The following is a 12,235-nucleotide window of genomic DNA, read 5'->3' as shown; positions in this document are numbered from 1 at the left end:
TGTGACCAGGTGAGACCACGAGCCACTGGAGCAGGGCCCATGGCCCCCACATCCCCTCCCAACCACACTCCCAGTTCACCCCAAGTCTTTGTCCCCCTCCCACCTGAGTGGAGCCAGCCTGGGGTCAGCAATGCCCCCCTCCTTCCCGACAAAGCCATCGTATCCCCGGGACCGGGCCATGCGCCTTAGGGGCTGGCCTGATTCGCCCTCAGACTCACCCGGCCCCAGTTCCCCGAGCAAAGCCGGGGATATCTCCCTCCATCGTCCTCCAACCCTCATGCAGCAGTGGGCTGGGGCTAACCTCCCCCCCAGACCACCCCCACACAAGTCCAGAAGCAGCTGGGACTGGGGAGCAGGTCCTTGCAGCTCCTTACACACCAGGATGGGGATCCCACAACACCCCAGCCCTTAGAGTGGTATGGCAGTTTGTCATGGAGTAGGGGGAGACCTCCTTTGCCTGCTGCCAGTGCGCCTGTGGCAGGGCCGCCGGGCCCCAGGGGTTAAGCGCATGTGGCTCCAGGAGCCAGGCCCAGGGGAAGCTACGAGGGGCAGGCGATGGGCACCAGGGTGGCAGCTGATACCCAGTCTTTGTCGTAGGTTCGTGGACAGCATGAGCCTGAGCAACCCCCACTTCAGCCTTTTCTGAGCGCTGCAGGGCACTGCCACTCCAGCCCCAGCCATGGGCCAGGCCCAGGTGTGGCCACTCATGTACTGCAATAAACTGCCTGACTTGCTGCCTGTGGCTTGGTCCAGATGCCGTCCAGATGCCTCAGGGCAGGGAGTGGGCTGGGGGCAGGATAGAGTGACCCTGCTGGACTTCGGGGCATGGAGACTGCCCTGCGGCATGGGGGCAGGGCGGCTCCCTGGAGCCAATGGCCCTTCGGCCCCTGCTGCCCTCCGCTCCCAGAGCCTGGCACTGCTCAGACCCTGGCCCGGCTCCTCCGTTTCTCAGGTGGGAACATCCCTGGGGCACCCACCGTGGAGAGAGCGCTCGCGCAACAATGCAAACACAGGGCACCAGGCACGGGCGTTGTAGAAAGTGAGTTTTATATATAATTTATATGTACACACAAAAGGGGAGGAAAAAAAAGTACCTGGAATCTGCATCATCCAACAGGTTTCCACCCTCCCCCCCACCCCGCTACCCAGGCTTCAGCCTGGACCCCTCCCCCCCTTGCTGTGGGAGCCTGGGGTGGGGGGGACCCCAGACCTCACTTCACGGCCATGGCCAGAGCTCGCCCAGTGCCAGCGTCAGCTTAAAGCCCCCAAGACACAAGCTGCAGCCCCCCCTCCCCCCCATGTAAAAAGAAACAGAGAAATCACTTCATTTTTTGCATTTAAAACAGGCGATGAATGGGGACGGGCTGAGAATGTCCTCTCTGCGGCTTCAGCACCCGGGCAGCTCTGCTGGGCTCCCCTACGCCCAACCAGCCCCAAGGGCCTGGGGACAGCTGGGGCCCCCTGGCAGCCACCTCCTGCCCCATACCCAGGGGCAGGGTTTGCAGCCCCACGCCCCCCGAGTGCTGCATTCAGTGCAGAGGAGGACGGGAAATCTCTGCCTGGAGGGGCAGAGTCTGCCATACACCAAGCACTGGGGGGGTTGGGGGGGGCATTCTTGCACAGGCAGAGCCCCCAGTGAGTCCTCAGGGCCAGCTGTCCCCACACAGGGTCAGACCGGGGGTGGGAATTCCCTCTTCTGTTGCCCGCCTCTGATTTGGGCCCCCATGGTCCTACCATGGTACAGGACAGCAGCGTGGCGGGGGGCAGAGTGAGGCCACATGGGGTTACTGAGATAAGCAGGGCCTGGCCGAGTTGCAGGGGGGGTCGAGCCCCCCCAAACATCAGGCACATGGGGCAGGGGCAGCACCGGGCCTGCGGCACTTGGGTTTGGCACATGGTCAGCTCTGGGCACGGGGAGGGGGCCCGGCCCTCCGGGAGCTGGCTGCAGGGAAGGGGCACCCAGCGCCCCAGGTCCAGGCGGGGGTGGGGCAATGGCTAAGGGTGTCCCCCCAGGCTGGGGCAGGACTTACCACCCCCCAATCCCACCCCGCAGCCACTCCCCAAGCCCTCTTTGGCAAGTGCAACCCTCCAGCTGGCAAAGCACTGAAGGCCTCCCCGGCTCACCCGGGGATGCCCGCTGTGCCGGACATGGGTGCAATTTTGGCAAATAAGAACTGTTTCCCCCTGCCCTCCCCCCTCCCCCCCCAGCTGTACGGTACAAACTTCACAGTGAGATGCCGGGGCAGGCAGCAGGGGCCGAGTGACCATGAGAACCTCCCCTCCCCCTTGCACCCCCCCAGCACCGGCTTCAGGAGCTGGTGCAAAGTCCAGTGGTGCACAAAGCCGGCAGATAGAAGGAGCCAGGGACCCCCTCCCCGAGCTGTGGGGCTGGGACCCCCGCCTGTCTTTGGTTTATTCCAACCAGGAGCAGGAGCATCTGGGGTTGGGGGGAGCCCAATTCCCCCTCCCTCCCAACCCCGCGCTGGCTCCACTGGGAAATAAATAAATAAAAGGTCCACTGTAAAAATGCTCCTTCAGTGCCGCGGATGCCCCCTTTCCCGGCAGGATTGTTGGGGAGGGGGCGGGCAGGCCAAAACGGGGGGACCGGAAGTGGGAGGTCTGGTTCCCTTTAGAGTTCTTTGCCTAACTCCAGAGCCATTCAGAAGACGCCGGCAAGCGTCCGCGGCAGCCCTGGGCCCCGGCTGCTAACTCCTGCCGGGGCCCGCATTCAGGAAGTAGGTGGTCATCTCGCCCTTGCCCTTGACCTTGATGACCCCACGGCACTCCAGCTGGTACCCCTTGGCCGCCAGCACCTGGTACAGGTCAGTCGTCACCTGCAGGGTTGGGGGGGAGCATCGGTGAGCAGTGTCCCATGCCCAGGAGGAGCATCATGGGTACCCATCTGGGGTGCAGCCTCACCTGGATGCGGTCAGGCACCCCCGTGCTGTCCATGCGGCTGGAGACGTTCACAGTGTTGCCCCAGATGTCATACTGTGGCTTGCGTGCCCCAATCACACCTGCCACCACTGGCCCGATGTTCAGTCCTGCAGGCAAGGGGCATCAGCACTCCTGCCCCTGAAAACCCCGCATCCCAGCGATCCCGTGTGCACAAGCACGTATGTGCACGTGTGTCGCAAGCCTGCCCTCCCTTGAGCACAGGCCAGCTCCCCTGACTGCCGCACGCACATGCGTGTGCCACAGCCACTGTGAGGTTGGGCAGGCGAGCGACACCGAGGCCCCGCCCCCGAGGCCCCTCCCTCACCGATCTTCATCTGGAAGTTGTTGAAGGAGTGCTCGTTGATGTACTTCATCTGCTCCATGAGCCGCATGGCATAGTCGGCCAGCGCCGTGATGTGGCTCCGGCCCTCGCGGTCGTATGTGGTGTCATTGAGGCCTGACGCCGCCATGTAGGTGCTGCCGATGGTCTTGATCTTCTCCAGCTGCCGGTACTGCTGCTCACTGATGATCTGCGGGGCAGTGGCAGCTGGGACAAGCCTGGTTGGACCCTCCCAAAGGAGCCCGCTCTGGTCCCAAGGCTCTGGGCCCCCCCCCAGCCTCAGGGCTTCAGCCATGGACAGGATGTTTTGCACACCATGAGAACCACATGAGCTGTGGGGTCCTGTCGTGCAATGCACGAGGGGTCCCATGCCACGCTCCCCTTCCCCTGGTGCTCCAGCCACAGACATGCAGGGCCTGCTCAGGGTGCTTTGTGCACCACAAAAAACACGTATGAGCTTCAGGATCCTGCCATGTGATGCATGACGGGCCCCACGCCACACCCCACCAGTGCTCCAGCCACAGACGCGCCAGGGCTGCTCAGGGTGCTTTGCATACTGCAAAACCCACGTGAACTGAGTCCTGCTGTGCAATGCACGAGGGGCCCTGTGCCACGTGCCTCCTTTCCCTGGTGCTCCAGCCACAGACATTCTGCACCTCACAAAGCTGCAGGGCAGGTGGCCACTGGGCACCTGGCCCCGGGCTCCTGCCCATTTCCCCCCGCGACCCTGGGCACCTCATCGAAGTCGGCGATGATCTCGTTGAGCAGGCGCAGGCACTCCACACCCTCGTTGTTGGCCTCCAGCTCCACGTAGAACTCGGAGAAGTTGCTGATGGAGGCGAACATGACGGCCACACACTCGCACGACTGGTAGTAGAGCTCATCGTTGCGCCGCTCTCGCGCTAGGAAGTGCGCCGCCACGTCCTTGGGCAAGATGTTGTGCAGCAGCCGCCGGTTGTAGGCCTGCAGTTCCTCCATCTCCTCCTTCTCCCCCGTGGCCTGCATGGAGCTGGCATCAGGGGCTGGGGCCACAGGCCCCTCCAACCCCCACCAATAGCCTGGGCACACACAGCCCATTTGCACCCTTTCATGCACACCCCTCCACGCATGCGTGTGCATGCACAGATGCCTCTGTGTCCTACCTGCAGCTTCCAGAGGAAGTCGAGGCGGGCGGTGGACTCAACCTGCTGCGCATGGAGGTACAACGCCAGCGCAAAGACCGCCAGGATCACGGGTGTCACGTACTTCAGTGCCACCTTCCCCTCTGCCAGGCTGAGGGCACATGCACGTGAGACCAGGGACCCACAGGGCACGATCCTGCCTAGTTGACACCCTCACACTCCCCCCCCACATGCAGCTCCCCACTCACCATCCAGAGCCTCCCTGGGTGGCATTGTAGACCGGCCTGGCAGGGAAGAGTCAGCGGTTACAGAGCAGCCCCCCAGACCCCTGCTCCCACCCCGAGCTGCGCTGGCGCTGGCGCTGGGCGGAGGGTCCCGGGGGCACTCACAAGGCATTGGCCATGACCAGCAGGTCAGAGTTGTCGAAGAGGGCAGCTGCCGGCCCCTCCACCAGCACCAGGTAGAGGCTGGCAAGGGCCAACATAAGCCCCAGCTTCCCAATGCTGCTGATCTGCAGGAACACGGAGCAGGCCAGCAGGCTCAGCACGATGCTGTAGTTGAAGTACTAGAGAGGAGCAGGGGGCACCATCAGGGCAGAGGCCCCCAGGATCCAGCACTGCCCCCAGTGCAGACCGAGACTGGGGCCGTGGTCACCCCCTGGTCTCCCCTCCCACCCCTCTCTCCTGCAAAACTCATGCTGCCCCTAACGAGTCTGAAAGCAGCTGACAGGATGGGAGCTCTGGCAGCTCTTCATCATTTTGTGCCAAATCCGGCATGTTTCTCCTCCGTAACGCCCTCCCCTAGCTAGGTGACCCATGTGCCAATGAAGCGATGTTTGCTTTTGCTCTGCCCTTGCACTGACTACTACAGCCCTAGGCCCCGGAAACGTTAGGAAAGCTTCTCATTTCTTTTTATCTGATGAAGGACATGTATTGTGTTATTTCAGAGTCCTAGTGCCGTGCAGCTGGTCAGGACCTCCAGACGCCACCTCTAGTGTAACCCATGCCTGGGGCAGGATCAGCCTGGTCCAAACTGTCCCAAACAAATCATCTAAGCTCTTCGTAAAACCACGGTCACCCCCACTGCAGCTAGACAGGACAACGTGCCACACTATCTGCCCATGCTCACCAGCACAGCCCTGAGACCCCTGACCCGAGGACCCTCATCCCCTGGGCTTCCCACCCCACCCCAGCCCCCTCACCTCAGGGAAGTTGCAAGGGGGGGCATCCCCATAGCAGGGGGGGGCATCGGAGGCCAAGGAGTAGTTGAGGGCGCGAAGCTGGCAGGGGCCCACAGCCGCAGGCGTGATGTTGAGGTCACGGGCGGCGCAGTCTCGCAGGGGCACGCGGCTGCAGGCAAACTGCGGGAAAGCAGGGGGGGTCACCATGGCACCAAGAGGGGGCAGCACCCTGGGCCCCAGCCCTCTCCTTTTTACTGCCCTGGGCCCTACCATGTTGACACAGGCAGCGATGAAGACGAGGAGGACGGTGAAGACGCCAATGACGGTGCTGTGAGCACGGGAGTGCACGATCTTCCGGGACACCCGCTGCAGCGCCGCCGGGAAGAGCTGCAGGCCAGGGAGGATCCTCTGGGCACGGCCACCCCAGCACCAGCCGGCCTCCCCCAACCCCTCATCCCAGCTGCCCCATGCACTGGGGCCCTGCAGCTGTGCACGCCAGCCCGCACACGTGCAGCCCCAGAGGAAACGCTGCGAGACTCGTTTTGCTCACAGGGGAGTCTGGGGCACACAGTTCATGACGTACCCATTCCCACCTGCTTGCACAGGGGCAGCGCACACACCAATGCACAAACACACACACGAGGGGGGTATGCACACCAATGCATAAGCACACAGCACATGGCCGCTCACACAAGAGTAGTGCTCATGCCAATGCACAAGCACGTAGTGCATGGCCATTCACATGAGGATGGTAGTTGCACCAATATGTGAGCACACAGTGCATGGATGCTCACATGAGAGTAATACTCACACCAATGCAGAACTTGTGGTGCACAGTCATTCACATGACGGCAACCCACTGCTGCATGAGCACACGCCCGCTTACACGAGGGGCAGTACTCACACGAATGCACGAGCACATGGTGCACAACCACTCGCACGAGGGCAGCACATGACTACACAAGCTCACAGCTGCTCACACAAGGCAGTACTCACGCCAATGCACAAGCATATGGTGCATGGCCACTTGCACAAGGGCAGTACACAAGTACATGAGCTCACGCTCGCTCACGTGAGGGCAGTACTCACGCCGATGCAGGAGTAGACGGCGCACACGAAGAGGATGCTGGCCAGGAGGACAAAGATGCAAACGTAGACCCCAAGCATCAGGGGGGAGCTGTGGGGGACAGGCACCGTGAGCTCCCCCAGGCTGCAGCCCGCGGGGCAGCCGGGGGCTGGGACTTGGCACAGGGCAGGGGGCGGCTACGCACTGGGGGAAGATGACGATCTGGATGAAGCAGATGAAGCAGAAGACGAGCAGGGTGCAGGCCACATAGCCCCCGAAGCGGTCATCCACCTTCTTGGAGTACTGTGGGGACAGTGGGGGTCAGTGCCAGGACCGAGCTGCTGGGGAGGGGATCGCACCGGGTGTGGGGGCACATACCTTCCTCTCCAGCTCGGGCGTCTGGAAGGTGAGCAGGAAGCGCTTGACGTGGTCCTTGCGCAGCTGGTCGATGCTGCGTGCATCGATGGCACGGCCGAGGAACTCGTCCACCTCATCCTCAGGGTTCAGGGCCTCCTGCGCGCTGCGGCTGGGGGGGCAGGACAGCGGGGCTCAGCCCTGCTGCCCCTCTCCTACCCGGCCCCTGGGCCAGGCCTGGGCTTGTCCGGCTCAGGCTGGGGGGAACAGCACTTACTTGTCCTTGCTGGAGTCATCGATGCCCTGCAGAGATGGGGGGGAGGAGGCATTCAGGGGGGTCCAGCCACCCCCTATCCCCTCCCCAGGGTCGCTGCCACCCCAGGCAGCCAGGAAACCCCACCCCCACTGCCCAGCCCCCAGCAGGCCAGCGCCAGAAGGGGAAACGGAGGCAGGGGGAGGGAGCCCGGGAAGGCCATGGTGCTGGGAGGTGCCCAGGGGATAGGGACGAAGACTGTCCAGAATGGAGCCACGCGGGGGATTTACACCCAGGAGGGTGCTGGCCTGGCCCTGCCGTGGCAAGTGACCAGCCCGACGTGGAAGGGGGGTCACGCCAACCTACCCCCCCACCCCCGGCCGGGGCTGCCTCGAGCGGCGCAGATCCGGCCAGCGCCCTCCTCCACCGCACGGCACCCGAGCAACCGGCACCGCGCCGACAACCAACGCCATGGCGACACACCAGGCCACGGCAGCTGGGGGGCAACGGGCCATCCTAAGGCAACAGGGGATGCCCCCAGGCCTAGCAGCATGGCAACTGGCATCCCCAGGCTGACTGGGGACTGCTCCATGCAAGGCACCCACGGCAAGGGGAGTCAATGCTGCTGTGGGGAGCAGGAAGGCGTGGGGGCCAAAGCTGATGGCACCAAGGGGGGATAGAGCCAGTGGCCAGGGCTGCTCCGGGCCCGTGCTCACCATCTGCCGGAAAGCCTTGGAGTCCTTGGCCCGGGAGAAGGAGCGGTCGGGCGCCCAGCGCGGTGCCAGTCCATCCACCGAGTTGGCCCGCGCCCGCTGCAGCTTGGCCAGGATCGCCTTCTCCTCCTTCTGCAGGGGGGGTCGTGGCCGCGGTATGGGGGGCTGCAGGGCACAGCTGCCCCTGGGGATCCCCCGCCCCTGCCCCAGCAGCTTCAACCCCCCACCGCCCGGTGCCCTCCGGCAACCCCCGGCCCCAAACCCACGCGCTTCTGGCTGCAGCCCACGATGAGGAAGGTCTCAATGTTGTGCTCCTTGAGGTAGGTGTTGCGCTCGCCACCGTGGCCCGGTTCCACCTCATAGTCCCCGTTCAGGCACTTCAGCGTGGCCCCCGTGATGTGAATCCTCCTGGGGGCCAGGAGGCAGGCTGAGTCCTGTGGGCGCTGCAGTGCCCCTTGGCCCCGGGGAGCCCTGGAAGCCCCAGAGCCATGGCCCCCGCCACACCCCCCGCTCACCCAGCCTTGCCCCCCGCCTCCATGTGGTTGGCCAGCGTGACATCGTTGGACCAGACGTCGAACTGCCACTTGCGCAGGCCCAGCACGCCACAGTGCACGCGCCCGCTGTGGATGCCCACACGCATGTTCACATTCACGCCTGTCACCTCGCGCACCAGCCTGCGGGGACACGTAGGCACCGGGTGTCAGATAGCGCTGCCTGCTCCCCCGTGCAAGGGTGCATGCACACACCTGCAGGCATTCATCCCGTCCCGCATGCAAGGGGCTCACAAGCGCACCCCCATGTGAGGAGGCGTGCCCAGGGCACCCCCCCCGACTCACGAGATGGCCTCGATCATGTCAACGCCCATCTCTACGCAGCAGTGTGCGTGGTCGCCCCGCGCCTCCGGCAGCCCCGACACGCAGTAGTAGCAGTCGCCCAGGATCTTGATCCGCAGGCAGTGGTTCTCCTGGGGGGGGCACAGGTCAGCCGCCAAGGCGCTCCCCTCTCCTACCGCCATGCGCACAGCCTCCCCTGCTCCCGCACACGTGCGTGCACTCACAGCTGCCAGCTTGTCAAAGCGAGCGAAGAGCTCGTTCAGTGTCATCACGAGCTCCTGGGCCGTGCACTGTGACGCCAGGCTGGTGAAGCCCTCGATGTCCGCGAACAGGATGCTGCAGGCGAGAGGGAACCGGAGCATCTCCCTGGGGCGGGCTCCCCTCCCCCCAGGCTCTGCCACCTCCCCTGCTCCACACCGCTCCCAGCCCCCCGTGCTCCCCGACCCCGGGCCCAGCCGGCACCTGACGTTGTCGTGCTTCTGGATGTAGATCTTGTGGAACATCATGTCCTCCTTCTTGGTGTTGATGTCCTCCTTCATCTCCATGGCCACATGCTGGGGCAGCACAGACAGCAGGAGACGCTCCTGTCCCCAGACCGCACCTGTCACTACCGCCGGGTCCCTAACCCTAACCTTAACCCTAGGCCTTTCCCCGCCACTGCCCCAAGCTGTGGTCCAGGGTCCGGTGGGGTGCACTGACCCTGCGGCTCCAGCACAGGGATGGGGGCAGGTGGGGTGCACTGGACCCCATGGACCCAGCACAGGCACCCCGAGGACCCCGATTGCCTGTCTCTCCCCCTGTCCTCCCAGCACCCACCTGCTGCCGGTTCTCCCGCTGGAGGTGAAGCCGGGCCTGGATGTAGCCGCGCGTCTCCTGGAAGGCCTGGCGCTGTGAGACTTCGGCAGGGTAGTGGGTGCAGACCCCAATCACATTGGTGCAGAGGAAGATGAGGACGTTGGCGCTGAGCTGGGGCAGGGGGTGGGGGCTCCATCAGCCTGGAGCCCTCAGAGGGAGATGGACACCCCCTCCCCGCATCCAGACACTAGGGGCATCGCTGGGGGGCCCCAGGAGGCATCACCCTGCCCTGGACCCCCAGCCCAAAGCCCCCCCCCATGCTCCTCATCCATCACCAGAGCACAGGGAACCCCCTGCTCCATCTCCACCCCTTCAGGCAATGTTCCCAGGGCAGGACGCGGCGCCTGGAGCAGGAGCACCCAGCCCCATCGGAAGTGGAGGAAGCCGGAGGGGCCCAGCGGGAAGCTGCGGTGTATTTAGCAGTGCGGCTATGGGCTGGCTGCGGTCCACCCCCCACCCAGCCCCGGCTGGGACTATTTATAGCCTCGCAGCACAGGGTCCATGCCAGGACGGCACCCCCGTCCCCGCCCCCTGCTATCGCATCCGCCCTGGCTGGACACAGCGTGACCGGCTGCAGGCTCCACACCAGCCCACAGCGGCTCTGGGGCCCCGGAGGGGGTGGGGGTAGGGCTCCTCTGCCCTGCAAAGCAGTGTCCCCTGCCCTGTAACCTAGCCTGGTGCCACCCCAGAGCCAGGTGCAGAGGGAGCGACTGGGCTGGGAACCACAGGAGGGGGCATGGCAGTCTCATGGGGACACACCAGCCCCCCAGGGACCAAGGGGCCCCAATCCTACCCTCCACCACTGGGACCCCGGAGGTCGGGCCGCACTGGGTAATGGAGGGGGGCTGCCACCCTGGCCTCGCCTGCTGCCCTGGCTTCCTGCCCCTGTCCCCCCCACCCACTTCCTCCCCACCCACAATGAGGGCTTTGTCTGCCCCCCCAGCTGACACCCCTACCCACAATAGGGGCCTTGTGCACCAGAAGCCCCAATTACCGCCCCCCACCCCGGCTGGGGGAAGGGATGGGGACGAGGCGGCTGCAGCCCCCGAAGCTCTGAGCGGGTGCACTGGGTACGCTGAGCCCTCCCCATGGCAGCTAACGGGCCTCCGGCCTGCCCAGATCTGGGGAGGCCACGTCTGGCAGGGAAGGGGCTTCCTACTACCCCTCCATACCCCTCCATACCCCCTACACCAGTGCCCCCAGGACCCTGCCCCACAGCTGAGGGGAGCCTGCTTCATCGCTCCAGACCCCTGCGGCTTTGACCCCTGTGTTGTCCCACAAGGTCACGGCCACAGAAACCAGGAACAGGAGCAGCCTCCCAGGGCAGCTGGAAGGAGCGGGGGGCAGCATTCACCCCCAGCCCTAAAGGGCAGGGTCCCCATGACAAGCCAGGGATGGGATGGGGGGCACAGTCCAGGCCTCACCCACCCACTGCCCTGCCTCCAGGGGCCGGGGCGCTGGCCAGGCTGGGCACTGTGACGCAGCGGGGAGGCCTGTGCTAGAGCTGGACGGCGCGGCGCGTGGGCACCCTGGTCCCGAGCCCCGTCCTACCTGCTTCCAGAGGAAGGGGTCGGCAGCGTTGAGGTGCCAGGAGATACCGAGGTGCAGGGCGGACAGCAGGGCGCCAGCCAGCACGGCCGCCCTCATGCGCACGGGCAGCAGCGTGTAGGCGATGTAGATGAAGAAGACGCTGCACCAGACGCCCTCAGCGGCACTGCGCGGCACGGCCATGAGCGCGGCCAGCACCTGCACCCCGGCCAGGGCACCCAGCACCACGTAGCTCACAGCCCACATGTAGTCCTGCGGCACGGCGCTGCGGGCACACAGCGTCATGAGTGCCAGGAAGAGGGCAGTGGCCACGGCCAGCGCGGCGGCATAGGGGGGGCGCGGGGCGCCGGGCAGGCAGTGGAAGAGCAGCAGCACGCCGCACACCAGCACCAGCACGGCCATGAGCACCGTCAGGCTGCTCTGGTTCATCTGGAAGAAGTAGCGCTGGTAGAGCCGCTCCAGCTTGGCCGACGGGAAGCGCTTGGAGCGAAACACCTGGGCCAGCCGCTGCCAGACCTTGCTCGCTGGCGGCCGCCGCGGCACCGCCATGCCGCCCTCTGCCGCCTTCACGCCCCCTTTGGCCTCGCTGTCCTCGAAGCCCAGGTCCACCGCTTTGAGGCCCAGGTCGCCAGCCGGGCCCTTCTTGCCGTAGTGGTCCTCCTGCCAGGAGCAGCGCAGGCCCAGGCCAGCCCGGGCATGGGGGCCGCGCTCAGCCTCGGGGTCCTGCAGGCAGCTCATGTAGCGGGGGCCGCAGAGCGCGGTGCGCGGGCGCTTGCCCTTCTTCCCGTTGCGCTCGCCCCATGCCGTCTTCCGCTCGTCCACCTTGGGCACTAGGATCCCGCTGAACCACGACATGCTGCGGGGCCGCTCCCCCCTGCCCCCCGGGCGCTCACCTGGCTGGCTGCTCAGTGCCACGAGCCCCAAGCGGGCACGGGCCCCGGCAGGTGGGCCTCTGCTCACGGACGGCTGGGCATGGGGCCGGCACCTGGAGCCGAGGGAGAGCAGAGGGTGTCGGCGAGACCGGCAGCCGGGGGC

The 12,235-nt window shown here is 65.3% G+C and overlaps 1 protein-coding gene across 1 annotated transcript in view; it reads right to left on the bottom strand.

Annotated features, from left to right (window-relative positions):
* Nucleotides 1-1,161: 1,161 nt before the first annotated feature.
* Nucleotides 1,162-12,235, bottom strand: part of ADCY6 (adenylate cyclase 6) — a 12,618-nt gene continuing 1,544 nt past the window's right edge. The window contains exons 2-23 of the mRNA XM_019556446.1: nucleotides 12,094-12,185; nucleotides 11,204-12,056; nucleotides 9,614-9,763; nucleotides 9,260-9,381; nucleotides 9,022-9,133; nucleotides 8,801-8,928; nucleotides 8,480-8,638; nucleotides 8,231-8,372; nucleotides 7,968-8,096; nucleotides 7,276-7,301; nucleotides 7,023-7,170; nucleotides 6,850-6,947; nucleotides 6,668-6,755; nucleotides 5,849-5,965; nucleotides 5,600-5,758; nucleotides 4,788-4,963; nucleotides 4,647-4,682; nucleotides 4,420-4,549; nucleotides 4,013-4,276; nucleotides 3,263-3,467; nucleotides 2,920-3,044; nucleotides 1,162-2,834 (exon numbers count right to left, since the gene is read on the bottom strand). Of these exons, the coding sequence (XP_019411991.1) occupies nucleotides 2,706-2,834; nucleotides 2,920-3,044; nucleotides 3,263-3,467; nucleotides 4,013-4,276; nucleotides 4,420-4,549; nucleotides 4,647-4,682; nucleotides 4,788-4,963; nucleotides 5,600-5,758; nucleotides 5,849-5,965; nucleotides 6,668-6,755; nucleotides 6,850-6,947; nucleotides 7,023-7,170; nucleotides 7,276-7,301; nucleotides 7,968-8,096; nucleotides 8,231-8,372; nucleotides 8,480-8,638; nucleotides 8,801-8,928; nucleotides 9,022-9,133; nucleotides 9,260-9,381; nucleotides 9,614-9,763; nucleotides 11,204-12,055 (3,495 nt within the window). The 5' untranslated portion in view covers nucleotide 12,056; nucleotides 12,094-12,185 and the 3' untranslated portion in view covers nucleotides 1,162-2,705. The remainder of the gene's footprint in view (nucleotides 2,835-2,919; nucleotides 3,045-3,262; nucleotides 3,468-4,012; nucleotides 4,277-4,419; nucleotides 4,550-4,646; nucleotides 4,683-4,787; nucleotides 4,964-5,599; nucleotides 5,759-5,848; nucleotides 5,966-6,667; nucleotides 6,756-6,849; nucleotides 6,948-7,022; nucleotides 7,171-7,275; nucleotides 7,302-7,967; nucleotides 8,097-8,230; nucleotides 8,373-8,479; nucleotides 8,639-8,800; nucleotides 8,929-9,021; nucleotides 9,134-9,259; nucleotides 9,382-9,613; nucleotides 9,764-11,203; nucleotides 12,057-12,093; nucleotides 12,186-12,235) is intronic.

Source organism: Crocodylus porosus, unplaced genomic scaffold, assembly GCF_001723895.1.
Source record: "Crocodylus porosus isolate Cpor-Errol unplaced genomic scaffold, CroPor_comp1, whole genome shotgun sequence".
Taxonomy (NCBI): domain Eukaryota; kingdom Metazoa; phylum Chordata; order Crocodylia; family Crocodylidae; genus Crocodylus; species Crocodylus porosus.
Note: the sequence above shows the minus strand (reverse complement) of the source record. Positions and strands in the feature narration are given on the sequence as shown.